At 44.1% G+C, this 27,343-nt stretch overlaps 1 protein-coding gene across 1 annotated transcript in view; it reads left to right on the top strand.

Moving 5' to 3' along the window:
- Positions 1–14,522: 14,522 nt before the first annotated feature.
- SWAP70 (switching B cell complex subunit SWAP70) overlaps positions 14,523–27,343 on the top strand; it is a 367,323-nt gene continuing 354,502 nt past the window's right edge. The window contains exon 1 of the mRNA XM_086955967.1: positions 14,523–14,790. Coding sequence (XP_086812093.1) covers positions 14,695–14,790 — 96 coding nt within the window. The 5' untranslated portion in view covers positions 14,523–14,694. The remainder of the gene's footprint in view (positions 14,791–27,343) is intronic.

Genomic DNA, 27,343 nt, shown 5'->3' with positions numbered 1-27,343 from the left:
GTTAGAGTCTCAGTGTTCTCTCAACAACCTGTGATTCTGGATGAATCACTTGATCTCCCTGTGCCTACCAAACACGAATGCGTACTTATGTAATGTAACTGGTGCGCATGTAAAGCGCTCCAATAACTTCAGGTCGAGTTCGCACTCTTTAAAACTAAAAAGAAAAAAATCATGTGCAGGGCAACAGCTCACTGGTGCGGCAGAGAAGAGCTGCCCCGAACCTCTCGCACAGCCTGTCCCTTCTGCACCGTCGCCCAGATCTTCTCCCCGTTAAGCGTACAGCCGGATCCCTCAACCATGGTTCCCCTCAGGGGCCAGAGCACTAAAATCAAGAACGGAGAGCAGAAGAGCCGAAGTTATTTAAATGCTGGGCGGGGTTGCGATATAGAGGGTGAGAATTGGGGCAGTATGCGTACTGTACCCACTGTGTTGTCTTATCCCACAGTCACTGGTCAATGTTTGAAATGTGGCGGCCTGGGATAAGCTCTTCCCTATGTGGGAGGAGCAAATGACGACACAGGTCCTCTCCGGAGAAGTAAAACATGTCCGTCCAAGGTCCCTTGATGAGATCTGTCTCATCAGTTTAGCAGCTAAAAACCACAAAGCTGCTATATAAGTATGAAGTGAGTGTATACATAAAGAAACTTTAAAGAGCACACGAGTCCTTTTCAAGCCAGTGTTCCAATACATTTCTCACCCATGTTATGGCTGCACTTCTGTTTAATGTGTCCATGGTAGTGATGCATCATCGGCAAACTTGTTCTTTCCTCTGGCATGTGCACTAACTCAACAAAATCTGTTTCCTCGACTGAAGAAAAAAAACAAGCACGCGAAAAGAAAAAAAACAAGCATTGGCCGCGTGGGAGGTGGGGATGGGGAGAAGCGGGAGTTGTGTGCTTGCTCGGCTAATGCTTACAAAAACAAGCATTGCGCCCGAACGAGAGCAGGCAGCATTTCCCTTGCAGGAGCGTGCGACCAAATGGCGCTGCGCCCTCCCACAAGGAAATCGCCAAAACGTGTTGAGCGCGCTACATTGAAAGCAATGCAACACGTGCACGTTTTTGCCTGAAAAGCTGCATTGAATCCAAGAGGTCTCTTTCTTATGCAGCACATGCACGCTGCGTAGGCGAGATCTAAAAAGGGTCAGTTTTTAGTGGAAAAATGTGATGTGCCCACATTGCATTTTGGGCTGTTTCCTGTCAAGGGCACTAGGCCTACCGACACAAGTGAGGCACCATATTTATCTAAAGACGTGGGGGAATTCTGGGTGGAAGGACGTTTGTGACTCCCCACAGATTCCAGAGCTTTCCATCACAGAAATGTGAGGAAAAGTAGTTTTTTAAGCACAATTTGAGGTTTGCAAGGGATTCTGGGTAACAGAACCTGGTGAGAGCCACACATGTCAACCCATCCTGGATTCCCTTGGGTGTCTAGTTTTTAAAAATGAACAAATTTGGTAGATTTCCCTAGGTGCCGGCAGAACTAGAACCCAAAATCCACTCTAGGCACTTTGCAAAAAAAGGGTCCGTTTTCAGTGGAAAAATGTGATGTGTCCATGTTGGGTTTTGGGACATTTCCTGTCATGGGCAGTAGGCCTACCTACAATATTGAGGTACCATTTTCATTGGAAGACTTAGAGGAACACAGAATAGTAGAACAAGTATTATTACCAATGGTCTTTCTATGCATTTCTGCTTTCCAAATGTAAGACAGTGTGTATAAAAAAAGTCCTTTTGAAAATGCACTCTAATTCACATGCTAATATGGGTACCCACAAATTCAAAGATGTGCAAATTACCACTGCTTCTAAACCCCATATCTTGTTCCCATTTTGGAAATACATAGGTTTCCTTTCTACCTATTTTTTACTCTTTGTATTTTACCAAATGTATTGCTGTATACACGGTACACAATAAAAAAAAAAACATTACAAGGTGCAGCTCAGTTATTGGCTCTGGTTACTTTGGGTTCTTAGTGAACCTTCAAACCCTATATAACTGAGAGGGGTCCAATGGACATAACAGTATATTGCTTTCAAAAATCTGCCATAGTTTATAGAAGTTACAGGTGAAAATGTAAGAACAAATGGCTGTTTTTTTTCAACTCAAATTCAGTATTTTATTTATTTCAACCGTTACTTTCCGTAGCAAAACCTAGAAAGATCTACACTAATGAACCCTTGCTGTAGTCATAATTGTGTCTACTTTTCAGAAATAAATTGCTTTCCAGGTTACAATATTGGTTTAATACCCATTGCTACCACTAACTGGAAGGATGTTGAAAAATAAGCTAAGTGCCAGTAAAAGGCTAAAACTGTGGAGAAAATATTGGTTTTCTGACATAAGTCTACCTGTTCCTGAAAGCTGTGAAGATGGTGATTTTAGTACCACAACCCTTTTGTTCAGGCTATTTGGAGGAAAATAACTAGACACTTTCTTCTGCAGCACTTTTTTCCCATTTTTCCCAAACAAACCAAAATGTTGCTGTATTTTGGCAAATTTCTCGGTCCGCTGCAAAGAAATCCACAAACCCTGGGTACATTTAGAATTCTCAAGATGTTGGAAAAAAAGGACTCACATTTGGCCTGGATACCTTCTGTGGACAAAAAGTTATGGGGGCCAAAGTGCAAATTACCCCAAATAGCCCAAAAAAGGCTTGGCAAGGGGGGGGAGGAGAAGGGGGAAGGGGAACCTGGCAGCAAAAGAAGAAGCAGTTATCAGCCAATCACCTAAATACGTACATACATTCTTCCAATTAGCATGAACTCCAGCCACCACTGTTGCAAGAACTTTAGTCAAATCTCTACTCGCTGATGGTTTAAGTAGAAAGGAGTATACCTGGAACTGGTAATGCTTCTCTCCGACCATGGACCTCTCAAACTTCAGGTGTTCTTAATTTATAAGTACATGTAACTATGCATCTGGATTATTCACTTTCACTAGGAATTCTCCTTGATTAATCAAAGCAATAATTGATTGTAATGTACTCCTTCTGAATGTAAGTAAGTAAGCTTTATGTTTTAAGTAATTAAAACCATAACAATTATACATATACACATCTGTACATTAATATCTATAAAAAAGATAAAAAGGAGAGAGAACAAAAAAGAAAGAAGAAAAACCTTCAAACATTATATCAAGTTTAGCATAATACCATACAATACATGTTTTCATCTCCTCAGTATCTCCTCAGTAAAACAAAATATTCGTATTTAAAAAAAAAAAACTTTACTAAGAATAAACTTTCATTCTAGGCTGTATTTCGCTAGAGCTAGTAAATGGAGTTTTAAATACTTTAGCAGCTTACAATTCAGTTGAGAGCCTGCAGGGTTTAGACTTTGTATGATGGCGGCCCTACATGTCCTGATCCCTCTTGCTTTTAAGTTATTCCTTAATAAAGTGACGAATGCAGTATATAAATAGCGGCAGATACAAATTAAGTGAGTAAAATCAGCTTTTTCCTAACCACAAAGTCAACATACTGTGGCACCGTTATGCTTCCAACTTGGTTGGTCTGCTATTGTCGATAGCTGACCAAACTAAAGTACCATCAAGCTTTCTTTCAAAATGATGAAAATGTAAGGCTTAGGTAGGATGCCGCTTTTAAGGTCTCATAATTTTTAATTACTATCTATGCATGTGCTCTTTGACTGAGACTGTATTATCTTGTAGCAGGGAGTGAAGTTTTACCATTTTACTGATGGTTTGTCTAAAGGTTGTAAAAGAAAGGTTATTGTTTGATAATTCCCCTGTGTTGGTGGCAGATAGGGATTTAAATAAATATTGATCATATTAGAATGTTTAATCATTTTCCACTTCAGCCCATAATGCTTTGTTAATTGGTGAATGTTCTGAATTTAATTGTATTTTATACCAGCTTTTATGGTGGAATACAACCTCCCTACCGTTTCATTAAGTAACCCAAATTCCAAGCGAACCTGCACTGGTGTTGCTTTTTGGAATATTTAAAAAGACGTGTTTGTAGGTGTCAACTTGTAGCTTATTCAGAAGTGTCGAGTCTTTTCCACGTAAGGCCCCACTGGTGTAAGATATTGGCAAGAATCTGGCTGCCATCACACTTAACAGTGGTTTAATAGATGGGCATTCCAGTTTTGTGTCCAGTGTGTTGAGAGCAAATGTTAGGGCCCTTTCTGACATGTAGTTCTTTTGTTCCTGGTGGTTAAATCAATTATCTAAATAAACTCCCAAATATGGGGACTTCTTCCAGCTGCTTTCTGTCCTACCATATTTTATGTGTATGGCCAGGTCGATTTTGGATCAGCATGGTTTTGGTTTTTAATGTGTTGCTTTCCAGTTTATTGGTGATGACATAATCCTTTGATTCGGCTAACGCATGCTGGAGACCTACTAGTCCTAGACTCAATAAAATCGTGTCATCGGCGTACAAAAGATGCGACAGGGTTAATTTACCCAGATGAGGTCGGTGAGAGTTGGTCTGAACGAGCCTTGGTGCTAGGAATGAACAGATTAAATAAATTGGGGGCCAGCACACATCCCTGCTTCAAGCCCTTGATTGTGGCAATCATTCTTGAAACCCTGGTACCATCAACCGACTTGACTCGTATCCAAGGATGGGTGTAAAGATGCATTATTCCTTGCAGTATTCTTTCCAGAATATTCTAATCTTTCTGTATCCTCCTTAGCAGGAATCAGTCTACACAGTCAAATGCTTCTTTGAGGTCTATGAAGCAGAGATGTAATTTTTCCTTTTTCCTTTTATATTTATCGGCTATTAGCGAGACTTCTAAGATGTTTGCTGTTGTTCTGGTCCCTTTCCTAAATCGAGTCTGGTTAGTCAGGATCAGTTATGCTTACCAGACCACTCAGCGCGGTCTGCCAGGATCATTTATGCATAGTACTTTGCTTCTACGCCAAGTATTTATTTTTATTTATTTATTTTTATTGTTTTCTATAGCGCAAACATGACCCTGCACAGGGTATCAGAGCGCTTTACAGTAGCATATAAAACAGCATTTTTCCATATTACTAGCCATTGGTGAATGGGATATAAGCAATTCCGTAATGGCAGCACCATTAAAAGTTCACAGAAAGATATCACCATCTGAAAGTTCACAGATAGATTTCCATAAAGTCTTTAGAACTTAAATGAGATAAAAACTAGTCTAACATTCCAAACTTAGTACAATGGCTGCTTGTGTGAAAATTCTGCCAGCCCTGCAGAATGAAATACTTGAAGTACAGTTTTAAGGATTTAAGGGAGAAATTTCCTCATATAAAAAGATTTTGCTTCCTTTTTAAATTTTGCGATGGTTGGAATTCTTCTCAAGTTTGGGGGGAGGGCGTTCCAAATTCTCTGTGCAGCCCCTGAGAACGCTCGGTCATACGTTCTTTTCTTACGGAAGCGCGCCGGTTTCAGTAGTAGCTCCGCATTGCTCCTAGAGGAACGTGAGCCTCCCGACAGCGTGAGTTTCTTGGCGAGGTATACTGGAGATTTGTTATGTATTGCTTTGTGGGTGATGCATGCCAGCTTGAACTGGATACGTGCTTCAAACGGAAGCCAGTTGAGAGCTTTCAAGTGTGGAGAGGTATGGTCAACTTTTTTGGATCCTGCTATGAGTCTTGTGGCTGTATTAAGACATGCTTTTAATGGTGCTGTTGAGATCTTTGGCAGCCCGGCTAGGGTTGTGCAACTGTATTCAATCCTTGAGATGACCAGTGCCTGAACTGCTGTTTTGAGGTCTGCTTTGTTTAGGAAAGGTTTTAGTTTTCGTAAGTAGCTTAAGTGGAACCTGGCGTTTTTTGCCATTGTGTTGATATGTACGGACATATTAAGGTTTTTGTCCAGAGTTATACCCAGAGATTTAGTTGATTCCACAATCTTTGGAGTTCACTTTAGTGCAGTGATGAGGTTGGACCATTCAGCAATCAATGTTTTGCTTTTTTTTTGAGTAATCAGGAGTGTTGGACCTGCGATGGGCAAGCCCAGCACAAAGGGAGTAGCTTGGCTCAAGTGTCAAGGCAAGTGAAGGCTATTGTGTTAAGCCGGCTTTGACCCAATAATATCTCCTTGTACAACCACCAAAAAGAAGGACACCACACCACTGTTGTAGAAAAATACGATTCCTTTATGTACAAATTCTCTGTTGTGAATGGGGATCAATTAGGAAAGCACATTTACATTTCTTTTGGCCACAATTTGCTGGGTTTCGATTTTGAAATAAATACAATAAATAAGCTCAGGATTACATATCATCAATAAATAGAATAAATATCAGGAATAAATATCTTCAATTAATAGAATAAATATCGGGCATAAATATCTTCAATAAATAGAATAAATATCACTTTCTGTTTAGCAGATTAAATACTGGTTCAGTTAAATAAACAACCATAGGTTCATTCTGGTATCGCTGCCACCAATTAAATACTTCAGGAACACTACATTTGCAAATACATTTCAGGTTGGAAAGATAACTCTTACAGTTTATGACGATTTCACCAATAATGGACACAGGCTTCTCTGGGCTCAAAGGAGTGTTGGGACTCTTTAAGAACCACACGGGGGTTATGCGCGTGTTTCTAAAAGGCAAGGAAAGACAGTGAACACTTCATTTACACTCGGCTGCCACCGGGTTGAGATCTCTGTTTGCCGGTGGGGTCTAAGCACGCCTAGGGGCTTTACCACTGTTAGCACTCAGGCGGCACCAGTTCAAAGTCTTTAGACTGACGAACGGGGCTGCCGGAGAGGTCACACAATCTTCGCGCTCAGTCAAATAAAAGCCGGTTCACAGTTCCTTTATATCACCGCTTCCCACCTGAAGAAATGGGCCCACCTCACATCGGCTGCAATCAAAAGCGCTTCAGTCGGGTTCAGCACTTCTCTCGCCAGCGACGGGTTCTCAGGGGCTCCACGGACCTCCCTCCGACTTCCTCAAACAGGGATGGTTCCCGCCCACAGCTACAGCCGCCGATTCACTGGGGAGGGGCAGAGACAGTAGTCCCGCCCAACGAAGGCCGGCCTTTCCCTGCCCCGGCGCACCACCTCACCTCAGTCTGCGCAGGAAGCACTCTACGCCGGTGGAGCTCGGAGACGTCCGAGCTCCTCGCTGGAGGCGCCTGTCACAAGGGGGCACAGAAGACGCTCTCGGTCACGACGAACTTGCTCTCGCCTCGCGACCCGAGTCTGTCGTAATTCACCACCGGGGGGGCGGGGAGGCACACAAACACGGCCACAGTCTCTTGGGGGTGACGAGGCACTCGCTGGGCAGGCGCTGTAGGCGCGAGGTCACCGCACACACAGCTGACTGGAACGCCAGTCAGGATCCACGCCAGTGACTCTTGCTGCTCTACTGCCCGTGCTACCAGCCGCCTCAGGGGTCAACAGGGCAGGTGTCAATCTGGTGTCAAGTCTGGAATCTCCTTCTTCACCTAGATCTGGAACCTCATTATCCTATCTAGTCTTCTGGTCATCTAAAATGGCCGCCAGGGACTGGACCTTATATAGCCAGTGCCCTGAGGTGCTGGCTCGTGCCAGTAGGTTCTAGAACCTTCTTTGGGCTAGGCCAATGACATGGCACTTCTGAGAGGTATTTGGGACCCTAACAGCCACCATACTGGGGTTCTAGAGCAGCCATTTTGTGTACCTGAGGAAAATAAAGAAATTCCTGTCAGGAATGCGCACCAAGTAAAAGGGCGCCAAAACCTTGAAAGGTCAAGGTTCATGGAGGCTCCAAGGGGAGTCACTCACATGAGGAAAAAGGATGGCCACCATTTTGAGGCCATTCATACAGGTTGCCAATCCCAGTCTATAATGTTACAGGTTTCGCCAGGTGCCTTGTAAATAGGTGCCAAAAACCTTGTGAACAACTGGGCGTCAAGGAACATCTAGCCCCATGAAACAGCACACAAAAGTCCTGGTAGACAAAGAAAAGCGACAAATTTTGGGAGGTACAGGGGAACAAAAGAAATCATAGTGGTGAGGGGACTCTCAGAAGCAGACGGGTCTAACAAGGAGGAATTCAGCTTTTTGAGGATTTAGTTTTAGGTGGTTCTTGGTTAGCCATAGAAGTGTTCTTGTTAGAGCAAGATTCATTGTCTTTAAATCATCAGTCGACGCCACCTTACTGTACAGCTGAGTGTCATCAGCATACATATGATAAGCAATGTTAGCTTTTTGAAGTATTTCCGTAAGAGGTTCTACGTATAGATTGAAGAGTGATGGAGATAGCGTGGATCCTTGAGGAACTCCTTGTAATGGTATCCAGGCAGGTTCCGCAGGAGCGTCAGGAATCCGATGATAATTCCACAGCCTTCCCCTACGACCTTCCGACTCTATCAAACACTAGAGTATCGAGAGGCTCGCCAGGGGAAAACAGGGAGACAAAACAAGGAAAGGCGGGGAAGAACAAAAGAAGACTTGACTGTAATCTTCTGTGATGATTGGACACCCTGCTGTGTGGAATTCAGGAGGACGTCGGGCTGAAAGACAAATATATATTTCTAACAACAGTTTCTACTATACATAAGCCTCTATATTCTCTATAGCAGTCTAACATACCACCAATGTTTTGTCTGATGTTCAGGATTGATGTACAGGATGGAGGGGTTTTCGTCTTGAGCTACAACTAGAGTAATGGAACAGGATTGAGTAATAGCACTTTGTCCACCAAGAACATACACTGTAAACTCTTAAAACACAAAGCTCTCTCACCGGTTCTGAAGCACAAGGCTGTCCAACGTAAGTGGTATTCAATAGTACACTTGACAAGCGTTCATTGCCAACACCAGCACTGGGCAGTGAATATCTAAAGAACAAAACACATGAATGAAAACCAAAGCACATCAAATGTCTGGAATAAACAAGTAGGCAGCGCACAGCGCCGTTACCGTGATTCTTAGACGAGTCAATTATGTCTTGCACCTCCAATTGAATCCACGCAAGTGTCCCCAAGTACAGAAAATAGCTGACCCAGAAGATGGCGGATGAGGGGCCAGCAGTAATGCAGTCAAGTAAAGGAATGAAAGGGGCAATGAAAATGGACTCGCCGAATGGCCGAGGAAAACCCCAGCCGAAAGGCGTACGAGGTGTACAAATAACCTAAATACCTAAATAAGGAAACCCTCAGACCACCCAGCCTGATGACGGAGAACAAGCCCGGCCGCCAGGCGGAGTAGCCAACAAATGGGTTTTTGAGGGTGGAGAAGTGGAGCCCGGCCGGACGGCGGAGAACAAGCCCGGCCGTCGGGCGGAGCAGCAAACGGGAGTGGAAGCAGAGCACAAAGTGCCCGGGCGGACGGCGGAGACCAAGCCCGGCCGTCGGGCGGAGCAGCAAACGGGAGTGGAAGCAGAGCACAAAGTGCCCGGCCGGACGGCGGAGACCAAGCCCGACCGTCGGGCGGAGCAAGGGGAAGGCTGATAGAGAAAGCGAGCTCCAGCAGAGAATGAAAGCGGAAGCCTCGAAAAGTGTAGGACAACGCGAAGGACAGAAATCCTTCGGCAGCACTCCAAACGAAAGTGACCAATAAACCGGAAGTCAGGCACAGGAAACAGGACGGAACAGGAACACGGAGCTAGACGCAAGAACGTAAAGTGTCGCTCCCAGGGCTCATGTCTGATTTATAGGGGCTTGTCTGTTAAAGGGGCAGTACGCGTATTCTTCAGGTCGCGATTCTCGGGGCATTACACTCCTATAGTATTGTCCGTTGCGTTTGAGAGGGTTTGGTTGACCATTACTTTTTGCAATCTATTCTCCAGAAAGGAGCTGAACCAGGATAGCACTGTACCCTCAAATCCCATCCTGTTTTTCAGTCGATCAAGTATATAGGCCGTGTCAAAAGCTGATGACAGGTCCAATAAGATTAGGAGGCATGTTTCCTTCTGGTCCAGGGCCAGTAAAGCGTCATCTACTATGTGCAGAATCACAGTTTCTGTACTATGATTTGGGCGGAACCCGGATTGGCAGTCGTTTAGGAGTTTGAATTCCGAGATGTGTAGGCTCAATTGACTTTGGACACATTTTTCCAGATTTTTAGCCAACATTGGAATATTGGTTAATGGTCTAAAGTTGTTCGCATCTAAGGGGTTCTCAGTCAGTTTTTTTAGGAGTGGGATGACTTATCCTGTTTTTAAGCATGCCGGTATTTGACCTTGAGATAACGAGGCATTGATGATCTTAGACCAGGCCGGGATTAGCAGGTGATTTATTGAGGACCAGCATTTCGCCAGAAGGGTATCGTTTTAATGATTGTTAGGTTTTGATGTCGCCATGATCTTTGAAATGTCTAATTCGCTGACCTGTGTAAAATCTGACCATCTGGCATTATTTTTAGGATCGGTTGCATTTAGTTCATCTATCACCCTATCTCCCCGGTCCTTCTCCACTTCAATGTCTTCCGCCGCTTTTTTGAGTTCCCTCTCCAATGAGTTGGCTTTGTTTGTAAAGAAGATCGAGAAGTCTTTGCTGTTTAAGTTAGTTTTGGCAGTGACTGGCGCCATTTTGGCAGCCTTGTTTGATTGATCTTTAAGTAGATCGAAGAGTTTCCTTGGTCTATTTATTGCGTTATCCAGTTCTTTCCTGAAGAATTCTTTTTTAGATTTAATAATGCTTTTATTATATGCTTTCCTGGATTGTCTCAGTAAGGTTAGCTGGGGTGAAGAGGGGTGTTGACGCCATTTACGTTCCGCTAATCTCAGTGATCTTCTTTCTTCATTTAAGGCACCATTGAACCATGGGTTTTTGTCTTTGTCTGAGACCCTTTTTAATTTTAGCGGGGCTATGTCCTCAATGATGCTGGACATTGTTTTGTTGTAGTGTAGCATGAGGTCGCTGACGTCATTCATACTCATGGGTGTCTGCAGATCAGTATTGCATTGTGCCGCTAAATTTTCCATATTAATTCCTCTGGTGTCCCTAGACCACTTTTTGGGTTTAATAGCTTATGTAGATGATCTAGATTTTCTGAGCAGAATTTCAAAGGTAATTATGTGGTGGTCCGACCAGTCGCAGGGTGTGATTGTAATGTTCTCAAATAGTGCTAAGATCCTGTAACTTGTCGGATTTGATCGATCTTCGCCTTTGAAGATTGGGTTAAATATTGAACCTAGCAAGGTAAATGGCAAACAGCCTAGTAATTCTGCCTCTTTAAATAGAGTAGATATGTGGTTACCCAAGAATGTTGTATCCCATTTGAAAATGGCCTGCAGAATGGCATTTGGTCCTGGTGCACCATTGCTTCTTCCTTTGCCTATTATGTTTATCACGTTTTCAGCTGAGAACGTTGGAGATTATGCATTATCTGCAAGTAGGTTGCTTTTTTTTGCTATCCCCAGGTTAACCATTGTTTCAATCCTTGCACCATTTACATGAGTGGAGGATTGTTCCAGTTGCAGAAACCGTTAAGATTCAGGCAATATGTCCCCCTCGAATCTTCTGACCAGGAATTCTATCCCGTCTTTCTCGTGGACGTTCGAGCTGTTTGAGGCTTTTGTTGGCCTGCTCATGTGGTTAACTATTTCCCAAAAAGAGATTGAGTTGGTTTGTTTAGCACTGAACATTAGTTTTGCCCAGTACATCTCATTTCGTTTTCTTTTCGCTTCCCATAACACTCTTTTGTAATTTTTCCTCAGCGGACGTACACTTTCCCATGCGACTTGATCCATGCCTGTTGTTTTACAGTTCCGAACTGCTTTTCTTAGCTCTCTTTTCAATGCTTGCACTTTCCGTGAAGAAGCAACATGTAGCTTCCCTGGTATTATGCTGTGGTCTCCAGACATTAATGATGTCAATTTTATTGTGAACTCCGTCCAGGAATGTATTGAGTTCGTTTGTATGCTGTGACAGACCACTGCTAGAGTCTTTATTGTACTATTCAGGTCCTGTAGTGAAGCGTTGATCCACATAAGATGCCTTAAGTTTATCAAATTGATTTGGCTACTAATACAGGGCATTAGTGTATCTGCTGGTGTTTGTACCAAAATGTATATGTTGGTGAGAGTGATCGCACAAGGTCGTAAATTCGATTGAAAACTGTTCTCATTCTAAATGGTCTATTTCCACTTCTGTGACCATTCTTATGGCTCTATTTCGTAGCAATAGTTCACCTTGCTTTTCTTTTCATTGGATCCCGGGCAAAGTGGTACACCTTATCACATTTTTAGAACATTTTTCTCTGACCTTGAATCCATAGCCTGAACCCAAGAGATTTCAGATCCAATTAAATGCCTTTTTTGCAGGTTTCTACAAACGGCGTTATTCTGAGCCCCCTCACCACCCCCATTGGTATTTCCGTGTTATGTATCATATAGTAATGCTTTAGGGTTACTTGGTTCGATGTCAGAAGCACCAGGTACAATGGCAATTCTGTACAATGAATTGTATCCAGTTTCCAGGAGCATTACCAAACATGCCTAAGTTCAGCAATACATGCTCCTGACGTAGCTGCCGCAACCTATAGTTCATCAGAAGGTCCATCTGGGAATAATTGGTCCTGTAATTCCATCTTTCCAAAACCAGTATTGGATCTTCTCCTTTTTGCTCACATAAATCTGTAATTTTGTTGACAATTGTAGCTCGTAATTGGCATTAGTTCCTTGTCAAACACCAAAATGTGATACTGAATAAGCATTTTTTTAAAGCCATATAATTCTTTGTCTATTGTATCTGATGGGGATATACATCCTCAAAAAACAATGATTTATGTTAGGACTGATGAAGATGTTAATTCTAAATGATTTTGCATACATATTCACATTCATCTGCAGCAGGCATACTTATACACTGTAAGATATTCACATTAAGTTCACCATAGTTAGTGTAGGCCTCAATTTAGAATGGATCACATTAAATTGTCCTGTCTTCTGCCTGCCCTCTAGTTTTCCCTCTTTTGTGTTACACAAGCCAAGCTGTACCATTCTAAGTTAATTAAAATGTCCTTTCTTGTTTAGTTTTCGTGTGAATGTGTATCTTTTTATGGCCCTTCGAGAGTGAAATAATTTGGCCTGTGTGTGTAATTCCACTCCGCTCGTGGAGTTAGCAGAGATTTTCCCACTCAACGCTCCCTGTGGTGTGTGGAGTCTTGAAAAACCTGGTTCTGCAGAGGTGAGTTTTTACCTCACTCACCAAATTTACGTTGGCACAAGTGAGGAAAATCTTACTCCAGACCACAAACAAGGCCCAGTTTCTCAACGCTAGCGGTCACGGATGGCTGCTACGGCTCGCGTTGAGAAACCTTTTGTTCGCTATGAGATAGCTGCAGTCGAACGTCTACTCAAGCTGCAGAAAGAAGCACTGCCCTCCTGGCCTGTGCTTGGTGCCCCTGATATTCTGTACAGTCACATGTACCGAAAAGGAATCATTTTTCTGGGCTTGTGGCAAAAAGTCCACCTGAAAATAGCTCAGATCAGGGGATGGAATTTTTAAATATTCTCTGATTTCTTCCAAAAATTGTTTCAAATCAGAGCCATGCCAATATCTACCTTTAGGTTCATCATCCCCCATGTCTTGGTCAGCTTTAGGCTCATTAGCCTGAAGCTGCTGCTCCTTTAAAGAGATATCCCTTCTTGTTCCCTCATTGCATAAAATAACTGATTGTCTATGTGGAGTGTGTGTTCGCTAAACTTAGTTTTGCTTCTAGTACTGCTTTTTTGGAGAGTCAATCACAAAGCTCAAAAAAACTCTCCCCACCCCAGGAGAAGCTTTGCCAAAACCAGAGCACAGCACCGGTAAGTTCTGGCTCCATATTAGTGCTGCTGTCTCACCTAGGGACACTAGATGCAAGTGGGATCCCGGTTCGAGCATCGGCTCAACACCCTGTGATTCTGGGCAAATCCCTTAATCTCCCTGTGCCTATGGACAGCGCCTGGATACCCTCACGGGTGATAAGTTTTTGCTCTACAAATCTAAGTAGTAGGAGTAGGTAATATTGCTTCAGTCACACCTATGGCAACTGATGCAGGTGGTACTGTTGCTGTCACACCTAGAAACACCGGACACAGTGTTTGCTGTCACATCTAGAACACCTGATACAGGTACAAGTGCTGTAATCATACCTAGGAACACCTGCTGCAGGTAATAGTGCTGTTGTCACATATAGGAACACCTGATGCAGGTGAAACTGCTGCAATCACACCTATGAACACCCGTTGCAGGAATAATGCTGCTGTCACATTTTCAAGCCACTTGATGGAGGTGGTGCTGCTGGTGTCACACTTTGCAGCTGTATCTGATGCAACTAATACTGTTGGTGTACGTGCACATGATGCACGTTATTCTGATGTGGTCACAATGCATGCTTTAAACCCTCAGACATGTTTGTGTATGGTTTTTTAAAGAATGTGGAGCTGCAGGACTTGTCGAAGTGCACGAACGTAAACTATTTGCATCATAACATTTCAAAATGAGGCCATGAACTAGAGTTACTACCCTCCAGGTCTAAAACCAGTCAGGTTATGACGTAAACGTCGTGTAAAGTGCCACAGAGTCCTGCTGCCTCTTGTGCAACGCTGGTCGGCTTCCAAGAGCAGACCGCTCTTCTGATTGGTTTGGAAAGGAAGTTGGATCACGTGGTGCGGTGAACGGCTCAGCCAGCAGACAGAGGCGCAGTGTGTGAAGCGGAGCCCTCGGCTGCTCACTCCTGGAGACTCTCGGGAGGAGAGTAGGGTGCGAGACAGAGAACACCCGCATCGGGACCGAGCCCTCCGTCCTCCGCCCTAGACATGGCCCTCAAAGCGGAGCTTCTGAAGCCCATCTGGCACGCGTTCACCGCGTTGGACGTCGACAAGAGCGGAAAAGTTTCAAAGTCTCAGCTGAAGGTAACAGCGCTGTTTGTTGTGCGTGTCTTTTATATGTCGTGAAGGCAACACAGAGTAGAGGTTGGCTGTGCAGATACGAACGTATGTAAAGTTTGCTGCAGAGGTGCAAATCGCTAAGCAGCTCCTTCCACGTATCACAGTGTGAGAGTCCTCTGACGTAGGAATGCTGGTCCAACCTGAATTTTACTTTGGCATGCGATGGACAGCAGGAAATGTGTGTGTTTATTTTTAACTGAAAATAACCTTCGGGACACTCGCCCAACAGTGGTCTGTCAAGAGTAGATGGCTTTTTAGATGTTAGATGGCTTCAGCACTTGCTATAAAAGTTTTGCGACCTGCTTTTCCACCGTTACAGAGTTGCTTGTAACCAGATGGGTGTTTTGTTTCTGTGTATGTTTTAGTCGATTCAGCGGGTTCGAGTTTTACCAGCAATTTTGCAACACCACTCGATTTCCATTCACACAAAAACGTACCTTAAAGTATTACTGCAGGGCAGATGCATTGGCATGTTTACTGTACACCTGCGCTTGGTTGGCATTTTTCCATGTGTTTCGCCCTCACTTCCCTGGTCCAATTTCAGAAACCTTGCACTGAATTTATTTCTATTTCACATTTGTACATCAGTGTCATGTTAAGGATTTTGGTGGTGGCAACAAATATTTTTGGGGAGGATGGTGGGGGTGAGAGGGGTTTGTTAGGAACAACTTTGAATTGTATTTGTGCTTTCATGATTGACAGATTTAATTCATAGGCATGAGCGCTTGCATGTATTAATGTTACCCTGCCACTCCTGGGCGCTGTCTCTACACTACCAGTTAATGTTTCCGTATGCAGCTCTACGAGATAGTAAAATATACATTAAAGTTTCCAATATTTCTAACAAGTAATGCTAGGTCTAGTTTAACGCGTACTGCAGTTAGTTAATATAAGTAGAAAACTCAAAAGCCAGGGAAATGCTTTCCACCGAGCAGCGAAATTGTACAGTCCTTCATGGCTACGCGGGCTGGCGGCAGTTATGTGCAGTGTTGCATAGATACTATAAGTGGTGACTGAAGAACTGACCCTTTCAGTTGCAGACCAGCCAACCTTGGTACTGACGGGTTGCGCGAAAGACACAAATGGTGGGAGCTGCTTGCAATAAGTCTAACCTCTGGCAATTGCTCGGAGTAGCATTCCAACCCATCGTCCTTTTGCTCACCATGCCTCCTCAGTTTGGACTCGGCCATATGCAGAGCAGCCTTGACCCTACTCCAGCGGGAAAAGTCCAGCCCGAATAGCCAAGCCAGGTCCTCTCTGAACCGGAACGCAAGCAACCCAGGACCAGTTTTGCCTTAGTTGGGCTCACCAGCCCAGGCGTAGCTTGGTCAGTAAGATTTGGGGTGAGGGTGCAGATCAGATTTCCCAAAAGTCACGCCGGCATATAATGTTGAAATACATTATAGAACAAGCCGGCTGTGTGAGAGTGACTTAAGGGGCAGTGGAAAGGGAAAGGAATGCAGATTGATAGCAGTACCAATTGAGAGGATCACAATGTTTTGTAAAAGAAACAACATTTTGTGGACTTTCAAAGCAGATCAGAGTGTGCGTTTTTTTGTTGTTGTCAGTGTGTGCATGCTAAAATTCCAAATGAAATCCGAGAGGCATCCAACCATACCGGACTAAAAGCACCTGTACCCAACTATTCATCAGAAAAGACATTTACTAGGGGGGTGTAACACCTCACCACCTGAAGCTATGCCTGTGCTCATCAGCCAGTCACAACTTAATGACAGTGAGCATTGGATCAACATCTGGGCATACCTAGACAATTTAGGGCATTACATCAAACACACAAAAGGTGATGGATGAGAGGCTGCTTGAAATAGTGAAAGAGGTGTGGCACAGCGGCCAAGGCGCCTGACTCCGGAACCCGGGGCTCACGGTTTGATCCCCGGCGCCGGCAGCAGATCAGCCCAGCACCATGTGACTCTGGGCGATAGCTCAATCTTCCCCATGGCCCCCAGCGCCTTGACACCTTCGGGTAATTGTTTGCGCTTTTGGACATTTACAAATAAGTCTAACCACTGACAATAGATCGGGTTGTCACCTCCAAGGAGGGAGGTTTCCTCTGTTTCTCTGTCTCACAGCATGTTAGCAACCTGCTGCTATGCCCGCCTGTCAAGCCCTCCAGGACACTGAGCACCAATGGCGTATCAAAACTTGAGGCCCCTCCCTGCAAAGTACACAGAGGGGCCCCCCTCCGAACTCACTTGGGAGCGCTCAGGCCAGGGTACTGTGCTGAGGGAGCCCCCTGGAGCTCGGGGGCCTTTGTTACGCCACTGCTGAGCACAGAGGGGCAGTGTCTGGGTGTACTGTGGCGGTAACATGGGGAATGTTACTCACACAGTCTAGTCAGTGACTTGTTTATTTACTTTTTTCTATAGTGAAACTACTCAGAGGTGTCTGTGCGCTCTACTGTGCAAGAATATTATCGAAAAAAGTCTCAATAGTACATCGAAGCAATTGATGCATCAGCAACAAAGAATAACACAGAAAAATCATGCAAGGATAGGAGAACTAGCTGGGGCTGGACAGAGAGGCCGGGGCACGCAGATGGGGACAAGGGTTGGAAGAGAAATGCGTGGGACATCCCACATCTGTCTACTTGCTCAGCAGGTGAAATTAGGCCTCCAGATTTTGTAGATCACTCTGTAGTTAAGGATAGAGGCTCTTTGTATGTTGCATTGTGCACACACACTCTTTTTTCTGTCTTTGATATTTCCAATCCTGCATTGTTGGGGTCAATCGTTGATGGTCCTATCGTGGATGCATACTTGATGAGTGAGAAAGATTAGAATGCTGAGGACGGCTTTGTTAATTTCACACTTCTTGGTATATTTAACATCAGTTCTTTGCAAAACGAATGCTAGTTTGTGTGTACATGCCTGGTGACTTTCAGAGGATTAGATCCAAGCTTGGAGTCAGGTGACATTTCCACATCTTTGCCACAGCTGTCAACTATATAGACAGTTATTATGTATTGCCTGCCCTAGGCTGTTCTTTACAGCTGTGCTGTTCTCTGTTGGCAAAATCTAGTTAAATGTAGATTTCTTTGGGTGAGCTTGATGCTGCTGCTTCTTAATCAGTGACAAGTTTTAGGAGACATGTCTTCCTTCGCAGAAATGTGTTCTATATTTCCGCTGTCCCTGTACAAAAGATGCCTTTTCTACACACAGGTCAGTGGTATATTAAGAGCTCCTTCTTTCACCTGAGAATGTCCAATTCGGGTGATGTTACCCCTCGACATAACATGTAGGTGGGTCCCCCAGCCAATCAGGTGGGCTTTTGCAGTCCAGAAGTCTTATGCTGATATGTTGGTGCTCCCCGGATCGCTTTATACCAACTCATAAATGTGCTTCATCTCACAGCATTTGCTACCGTCAGGCTTACCTCCTGGTAGTTCCCAACGCTACTGTGGGGTTAGTTGTTTGGCGTTGTAAATACATCTGAAGCAGAATTGTGAGCCAAAAAAGCATCTTTCAAACTTCTGTTTTCTCAATCCATGGTCCCTCCTTGACCTTGTATGCACCGTCTTGTGTATCCTGCGCATTACGCCTTTATTCATATGTTTGCAGTGAGTGGTACAGGGCATCAGCCAACTGTGGCACAAGCACTGACACCAGTACCTAAATGCAGTCAGTGATGGAACTCTAAGAGTCACTCGTTACTCTCACCAGGTGTGGCAGAAGTTTAGAGGGCATGACATTGAGAAGAGCCTGCAACTGGCAAACCAAGAACTAGCACTCAAGAGTCGGACTCAAATTCAAGAAGACACTAATGCTTGCAACTAAAACATAGGACACGCTCGCACAGATGTGTGGAAAGTTGTAGCAGCTGGAGCTAACCTAAATTGGAGCCCAACACTGGGCAGTCCAGAAAGGATAGGCTAACACACAATAGGAGTGGTAGACACGAACTGAAACAAGTCACTGAACAGAAAACACTCACAAGATCCAAAACACCTTCAGAGCCCTGAAGAACCTACTAGCAGACAGCAGCATAAGTACTGAAGACAGAATGTGCACACCATATCTGAAGCACGTGTGTTGTCACACCCACACACACACTCTGCTACAGATCAGTACAAGGCAAAAAGACCTGTTCCTGCTTCTCCATGTTGGAGTCTCCGATGTTGGGAAATTGCCAAAACAGTAATCAACCTTCTTCCTATGCAGGACAAGACGGCCAGTGCCATGGCAAGAATGCTATGTACTCTGGGTTCTAATGCATAAAATGGAAAATCACCCCTTCCTCTCACCTCGCAAAAAAATAGTCCTAATTAGAGAGAAGCGCGACCCTTGCACGCCTCAGCTGTGACACCACTGTGCTTGGTGCACCTAATACTTAAGCCCCTGAGGTTGCATAAGATAGTTTTCCCCTCCATTTCTTCAAGAGGCCCGACCTTCAAGGCGAGCTACAACCAGCAGACGGCATGCTATATGTAGATGCGGCCAGAATACCAAGAAACTGGCAAATGGTGTGCAATAGAGTTACCCGCTTCCTAACCATCAATGGACCTTTAATGCACCCTGGTGTCTCTATCAGGGCCAGACTGGGAACCAAAACCGGCCCTGGTAAAGTGCTCGGCCGGCACCCCTTGGGCTTGGGGGTGCCGCCGAGCACTTTGCCAGGGCCGGTTTTAGTCCGATTTTGTTACAGGGCCGATTTTGCAGCTATGCTGCAAAAACAGCCCTGTAACAAAAACGGCCCCCACCCGTGCGGTGCACCGGGGGATTGCCCGGTGCCCGCTAGGGCAAGTCCGGCCCAGGTCTTTATTGACAATTAATAGTCGGTGCTACTGGAGCGAAGATCAACACTTCATTGAGTCGTGTTCCTATCACACAAATTTTACTTATGCCCTTCAGGTCTGTGGCCTAACCACAAACAAATTGTTAAACTGGCCTTTTGGTTTTGCTGGTTAAAAGCAACCTTAAAAGACCAAATGCCCCAAGTGAGTTTTTACTTTGAAAGAACCAGTTGTCTCAGTCTAATCCGCCGTAGTAGAAAGGCAGAACTGACTGAAGTAAATAAAATGTTGTCTTACGTCCACGTAATATTGGGACCCAGGCTCTAGAGTGTAATCATGCTATTGAGATCTAATGACCTCCCGTTATTTGCTAATGCAGGCGCATGGCTAAGTTATCTCCATTTGTAAATAAATCTCTGAACACGGAGTTTGGTATGGAGCTCTAAAAAGTCAATGCACAACTGGGTTTCAACTTCTGTTTCTAAAACGTAACATAACCTTCTTAAGAGTGGCTTTGCCTTTTATACTGTCCCTTCACAATGGACAGGTTTGATCTAGTCTTTTTCAAGTTTTTTAAAGGTTTCTTATCTTTGTACTGATGCTGTCTTCTTGTATGAATTGTGTTGATGTTTTATGCTTATGAATATTCGATGTCGATCTTAGTCGAGATGAAAATGACAAACCGATGCATTTGAGACGTCCTACGATTTGAATCTAGAAACGTAACAACATACACCCTTTTTCACGGGCTGTCTGTTCTGGATTGAGCCTCCCTCACCAGCCCAAAACCCCGGGCTTATCAAAAGGGTACATTTCGTTTTTAGGTTTTGCCTGGCGAAAGATGCGCTCTGCGCATCTTTTTCGCGCAGGCGAAAACCTAATGAATATAATACGGGAGACAGGAACGGCCCCCGTCTTTCATTGGCTAGCTCCATAAATGGAGGCTAGCCATTGGAAGACGGGCCTGTCCGTCAATGCTGGACCAGATTCGGGGGCGTTCCCGAGAATTTTTGGCTTTTGGCTACGTCAGCCGAAAGCCTGTTCTCGGGAACGCCCATGAATCTTCTGCAGTCGCCGCCCGGCCCGCGACCAGGAAGCCAGGCAGGCCGGGGGCGGAACTGCGGGACACCCCCGTGACATCATTCCCGGGCCGCGCTGTGATTGGCTGCCGGCCCGGGACCTGACTGGGAAGACGACCTGTGGAACCGAGTAATGGGATTCCAAAAGACAAGGATAACCTACTCCTAGAATACCGAGGCAGGAGGATGGAGAATGGCTGCTTAAAGAGGTACAAAGGAGAAGGAGATAGAGAGACAAACTCTCTGTCTAGTTTGCATGGCTAGGTAACAAGGTTGCAGAGTACAGAATGGCTAGTTAACGAGGCGCAGGAGTAGGTAGACGCTGCAAGTCTAATGCTGTGGGGGGGGGGGGTCGGCACAGAATGGGTAGTTCATGGGGGTACAACAAAGTGTGAGTCTGAATGTGTACCCAAATCCTTGCATTCCACAATTAGAATAGTGCTAAAAAGGGTATGGTTAATGGAGTAATAAAGTGGGCGGAACAGAATGCGTAGTCAGGGCAGTAAGCAACATGGTGGTCTCAAAGGACTCTCTCCAATGGCCTGGAGTTTGGTTCAATATGTATCGTTCTTGATAAATAATAATCCCCTGAGGGTGTTTATTTATTGCATGAAATAAATTATACTAATTATGAGTTTCCTCAATAATAATGGGGAATAACAAGCAGATTTGGGTTCTTTCCTTCACTGGGCGCCACTACCTGAGTCCCTGCCAGCGACAGAAGCTTAACTGAATAGCGGAAACAAGGAAGACAAAGCTATCGGTTTTGCCAGTTCGTGTTAGCAGTATCACCTATACAACTAGCACTGATTTTGTCATGAGTGATTTCAGTTGGATGTTTCAGTTCTGAAAAGAGACTTAAATATTACAGAGGCCTCTGGTCACTCAGTTCTCCCCTTTAGTCTTTCTTATACAACCCTCATGGTGATGGACACGTTTGCCCTGTTTTCTCTCCAAATCACTATGAAATTTTCCAGCTACATTTCTCGCGTCCTCTTTCCTCTTCAGCTGTGTCTTTTCACCTTCTCCTGCACATACATGTATCACGTCTGCTTTATCACCATACACACAACCACCCACTCCCCTATAAGCCCTGCATTTTATTTATCTTAGCACTGTTAATATTCTGACAGCTGGGAAGCACTTTCACACACCTTCTAGTAGAATTCCAATTGTCACACTCTTTGTGCTCTGCAGAGGCCACTGATTGGATTTGCTTGCAGTCTAAAAACCTTCCTGACCTACTGGCAGACACGGTGAAAAACAATGCATTCCATTCAGAATTGGGTTCGGAGCTGTCAGATGTGGCCGTCATGAATCCTTACAACGAGGACTACTCTGTGAGCCTTGCAGCTAACTAACTTTCTGCAAACGGTCACCAAATAAAAGATATGCAAAAATATCACCAGTTTTGTAATATTATTGATCCTAAAAAAGTTTTTGTTGAATGGGGAGCGCCATATAAAATAGATCGGCTGTATGAATTTTAAACTGTGTTGTATTCCTGGACTTTGATCACTTTGACCTAATGAAACACTTCTGTCAATTAACTTTTAAACTCAATTTGAACTTAACTTGAGTAAGGTTTTTGATACACTGTGATCAGATCTAATTTATTTGGCACGCCCCATTCAATGAAAAATCGTTCTTTGGATCAGCAAAATGATAAAACTGTTGAGTGAGTGCAGAGTGACAGTGAGTGCAGACTGAGTGCAGAGTGACAGTGAGTGCAGACTGAGTGCAGTGACAGTGAGTGCAGTGACAGTGAGTGCAGAGTGACAGTGAGTGCGGAGTGACAGTGAGTGCAGAGTGCCAGTGAGTGCCCCTGTTGCCTGCTTGTGCCTCCGTGTGCCCCTGATGCCTGCTTGTGCCTCCGTGTGCCCCTGATGCCTGCTTGTGCCTCCGTGTGCCCCTGCTGCCTGCTTGTGCTGTGTGGGTGGAGGGCTCTGTGTGGCTGTGTGTGTGGGAAGCTTTGTGTGGCTGTGTGTGTGGGAAGCTTTGTGTGGCTGTGTGTGTGGGAAGCTTTGTGTGGCTGTGTGTGTAGGAAGCTTTGTGTGGCTGTGTGTGTGGGGGGCTTTGGGGGGCTCTGTGTGGGTGTGTGTGTGTGGGGGGGCTCTGTGTGTGTTTGTGTGTGTCATTTGCGAGAGATAAAGCTAGTGGCATTGTAAATGACAATGCCATTTATTTATGTTAAAAAAACATAAATAAAAATAATGTCAAGAGCAATGCCAATAGCTCTAACTTTAACAAAGGCAAAACCATTGCATTGTAAATGCTTGTTCTGTCCTTGGAGGGGACCATGAGTTTATCTTGAGCTTCCGCAAGATCTGTGTCACATGGCCTTTAGCAACCATGGAATACTTGCCTGTTCAGCATGTAGTTTGAGGCCGGCGCCCTCTCATTGTGGTTTAGTCAGGAAAGAGGAGGCAGATGCCAACACGATTAGCCACACAAGTGAGCTTTTTGGCCCTGGATTTGATAAAGTAGGTTCCATGCATTGCACTTGTAACTCTTTGCTGTTGTTTATTTGAGAGTACAAGCGGGAAAGTGCACTGGAAACACTAATTTGTTTTGGGTTGAAAATCACTTTAAAAAATATTTTTAACTATTTAGAAGGGAAGAGAATGTAAGACATCTATGTTTGATTTGTGGCATACTTCTATGGAAGGCGTTTGATGTGAACAGGTCAGTGGTACTGACAAAATGCATGTTTTCCTCTTCGCTATAGAGAGAGAGAGGCCAAGGATGAAGGGGAGGGACCAGAGAGAGAGTTTCAGAAGTAGAGGAATGAAGATCAAGGGAACAATGAGATGGATGAAAAGGGATGACAGCGGTGAGGGGAGCAGGGATACAGTGAAAGTGTCTGCAAAATGTTTAGTACATACCACTCTTACTGAATCTCTGTAGTGCCAGTGAACTACTTCCACCTACCCTAGTTAGACTGATGACCATGGCTTGACTTTAGCAATCCTTTCCAACCACCGAATATTGCTTTTGTTTTGAGAGCGCTTGGCAGCTACCTGTCGACCAATACGAAGTCCTCCTCCTCTCCATCACTACTCTTGGGTTGTCTTGAATTCCAGACACCTCTCCCAATCTGACATGTGCGGATGCGAGAGTTAGAGGTGTGCAGTATCTAGGTAACTCTGCCATCCTCCCTTTTGCTGCACTCCTGGTTATGTGTTACATTGCGATGCCAGTGCTTCCACCTTATGACCGTATCAGTATTCTTTTAAGGGGTTTTCCATCGATTAGCAGAACTAACATGGGGACAACAATTCATATTGACTGTAGGCAAGTCCAGACTTTTAGTCATTTCTTTAATCCCTCTCCCATTTTTTAATTAATCACAAGAGGTTTGAGGGCGGCTAGAGATTTTGATATGACATAGCTGTATTTGATTTCAAGAATGTTTTAATACCATGAACCTTATTCCACCGCAGAATAACAGACAACATTTGCATTGTAGCAGGAGTGCCTCAAGCATGAGGTGGGGTTCATAGTATTGTATTGCTTGCGGAAAGTGTACTGTAAAGTAATGAGCTCTTGTACATCAGTGCATGCCAATAAAGGCCGCCACGTGAGGGGATGGGCTTCACTAGAAGACCAGGGGTATTTTAAAGTACCTGGGGAGAAAAAAGTCTGATTCATTCCTCAGGGTTGAGTATTCCACGGTAAGGAGGCCTGGACCAAGAATGTTTCCCCCCTAATTTAATCCTTTTAGAAATTGGGACCATTAAGACTTGTTTGAGATGTACAAAGCACATGAATCCTTGAACACTACATTATTATATAAGAGCGTACTGCAACCCAAAATTCTCCTGGCGCTGGATTATTCTGAGCAACATAGACCAATATGAAGCAACCAAGTGGATTTGGAGAAGCTTCTGATGGTTGAAGGAGAAGCAAAGAGTGGATGGGAAGGTAGTCCAAAGGTGACATTTGCCAAGACTGCTACAAAAAGCTTCAACCTCTAGAGATGACCATAAACACTGGGGACTAGCACAGATGAATATTGACTAGTGTAATGTGAACATTATGGTTAGTGCCAGGCATAAAACAAGCTGCAGCTTATAGCAACCTATAGATACACATCTACCGAGCAGAACAGAAAGATACAGAAGGCAGCTAGTGGTATGACATACATTTGATCTTTCATTTTTTAAAGATGCTTTGATGCTATTCAAAGAAAGACAACGAATGCGACCCATCACACAGAAGGTGTAAAAAGACAAGGAGAGGAGAGGGTGTCTGTGCTCATGCACTCCCTAAGTAGACCCCAACATTTTTCAAAAAGATGAGCAACACCAGTTGGTAAGAGAGTGTTAGAGCACCTGCGAGCCCTTTTTACAAAAAACCCCATCAAGACTAGGTGGACAGAGAAATCCAAGAACCGTCTGGAGCTAGCCTCACGGTTTCAAGTAGTAGACACATGCTATGCAAATGCTGTTAACAGTTGTATGATGTTGCCTCTCAAGCATGGACCTCGCAAGTCGTTACAATGCAGCCACCACACTAGGACTCACAATCTTGGATGTGCTTTCACAGTGCAACCTTGCAGTTCTATCCTATCTATTTATCTATCTATCTATCTATCTATCTATCTATCTATCTATCTATCTAGCTCTGTTTTTGTATATGTAAATACATCTGTCTAACCTACCTAATTGCTTTCTCTCCCCTAAATTCAAAATTGTTTATATTTGTATGATGTCTTCTCTTCTCTAAATTTGGTATAATTAGGCCTTTATGTGTAACCTCAAACCTTTATTACTGTTAGTCATTAATATTTTAAGGAATTTCCTTTAAAAAACATATATATATATATATATATATATATATATATATATATATATATATATAATTTGTAACATGGGTAAGCCGCCGTATGTAATGTTTTCAGTTGCTTTTAAAGCTTGTTTCACGAAAAGAGGTCTAACTGAATTAGTTCCTGTAATTCACAGTGCTAAACTCATTGAACTTTCCTAAACACATCAAAAAGTTACATCAATGTGTAGGGCAACATTTCGTGTTTGCTTCAGTGCTGGTAAAGAAAAAAAATAATCGTTTGTAAACCCTCATTGTAGTGGGGTGAGGGGGTGCACTGCCGGTAACACAACATTCCAATCTCTGGTATCATAGATGGCTTTGTATCAAAATTAATGACCTTGATGAAGTGCTGAAGCACAATGCGGAGGAGCAGGCAGTGTTGCCACATAAATATACGCCCTTATTCCAGACACAACAATAAACTTAAATCTAAAGCTCATGCTTTTTATCTCTCAGTCCTCTTCACTAGCCCAAAACACTGACCACAGTGGCAGCACATGCAGTGTGCTTTGCCCACTGCTAAGCCGTGTGTCGCCTGCATGATGCAGCCTAGCCTACTTGTCTGCCTTAGCTCCAGTGTGATTTAATGAACTGACATCCTTACGAGCGAGATTCCTATGGTTCGTTTGAAAAAACCTTGTTTGCCCATTAACCGCCCTTATCAGCAAATTACCTGTTCTGTAAAACTGTAAAAGGTGTGTCGAGTTGGCATTGCTTTTGTTTGCCTTCTTCTGCTTTTATCTCAAGACTATCTTGATAGATATGTTGGGGGGAGGTATGAAATAACAATATTCCAAGCTTCTCACAACAGAATGGGGAAAAGCATACAGCATTACCTCAATGTCCATGCTATCCTCGTTCCACACCTTTCTGCTTTGTGTAGCAGCAAACAAGTTGTCTAATTGCTATTATATTATGCTTTTTAGCACTTTCAATTTACATTCTGTACGCCAATGGTATGTCCCTGGTATTTGCAGTATCAATACAAAAGAGAATGTAAGACATAGGGTCCTCCACTTGCCATTCTAGAATTGTAGAAATCAACATTCTATAGGAGATTACCATCTTTTGTGTGGTAGTACAAAGAATACTGCATTCACCACCCTATTTTTGCTGAGACAGTTCTTGTTAGCTTTAGGACACTGCACACCAGTGGTAGAGCACTTGTGTTCTTCCGTCTCAACATGATAAAACTGCCTAAACCAGTTTCCAGGGTTTGTGACAGCTTATAAGTATAACATGACATGAGAGGTCTAAGAGGTCATGGGAGATGGACAAAATCCAGTGATAAGAGTGATCATAACCATTGATGTGGCCTACGTCTGTCCAGTAAGGGATGGGTAATCGTCCCATCCTGCAGCCGGTGTTTTGGGGACCGGATTGAAGGGTGGAGAGCTGTTTCTCCTGAAACATGGCTTAAGGTCCGTATTGGGGGGCTGTAAGCACAATAAAATGGCTGACCTGCATCTTGCCAAAAGGGATGGCTCCTCGACCTCTTTGCAATATTGTACATCTGATTGCCAGGTCGCACACTGAGGAGGTACCAAGAAAGTGCCTTACAGTTTGGTCATCTCCTTCAGCTATAGATCGTTCAATATGTTGTTCAAAGATTTAACAGTAGGGAGGTGATATGACCTCAATTTGGACGTAATTCTGCGAGGTTCCTGGTCAGCGTGCTGAACCTATGGATAGAGTACATGGATCCAGACTGTGAATAGAACAAGGGTCAGGTGTCCCAGAGAGAGGCTCTCCAGGTGACCAGGAATTTATCAAAGTGATCAGTGAGTCCGTCAATAATCAGTTCGTAGGCAGATACCTTGTACATTTCCTGGAATCACACGTTCGACGTTGGGCATGC

This window comes from Lissotriton vulgaris, chromosome 2_1, assembly GCF_964263255.1.
Source record: "Lissotriton vulgaris chromosome 2_1, aLisVul1.2, whole genome shotgun sequence".
NCBI lineage: Eukaryota > Metazoa > Chordata > Amphibia > Caudata > Salamandridae > Lissotriton > Lissotriton vulgaris.
Note: the sequence above shows the minus strand (reverse complement) of the source record. Positions and strands in the feature narration are given on the sequence as shown.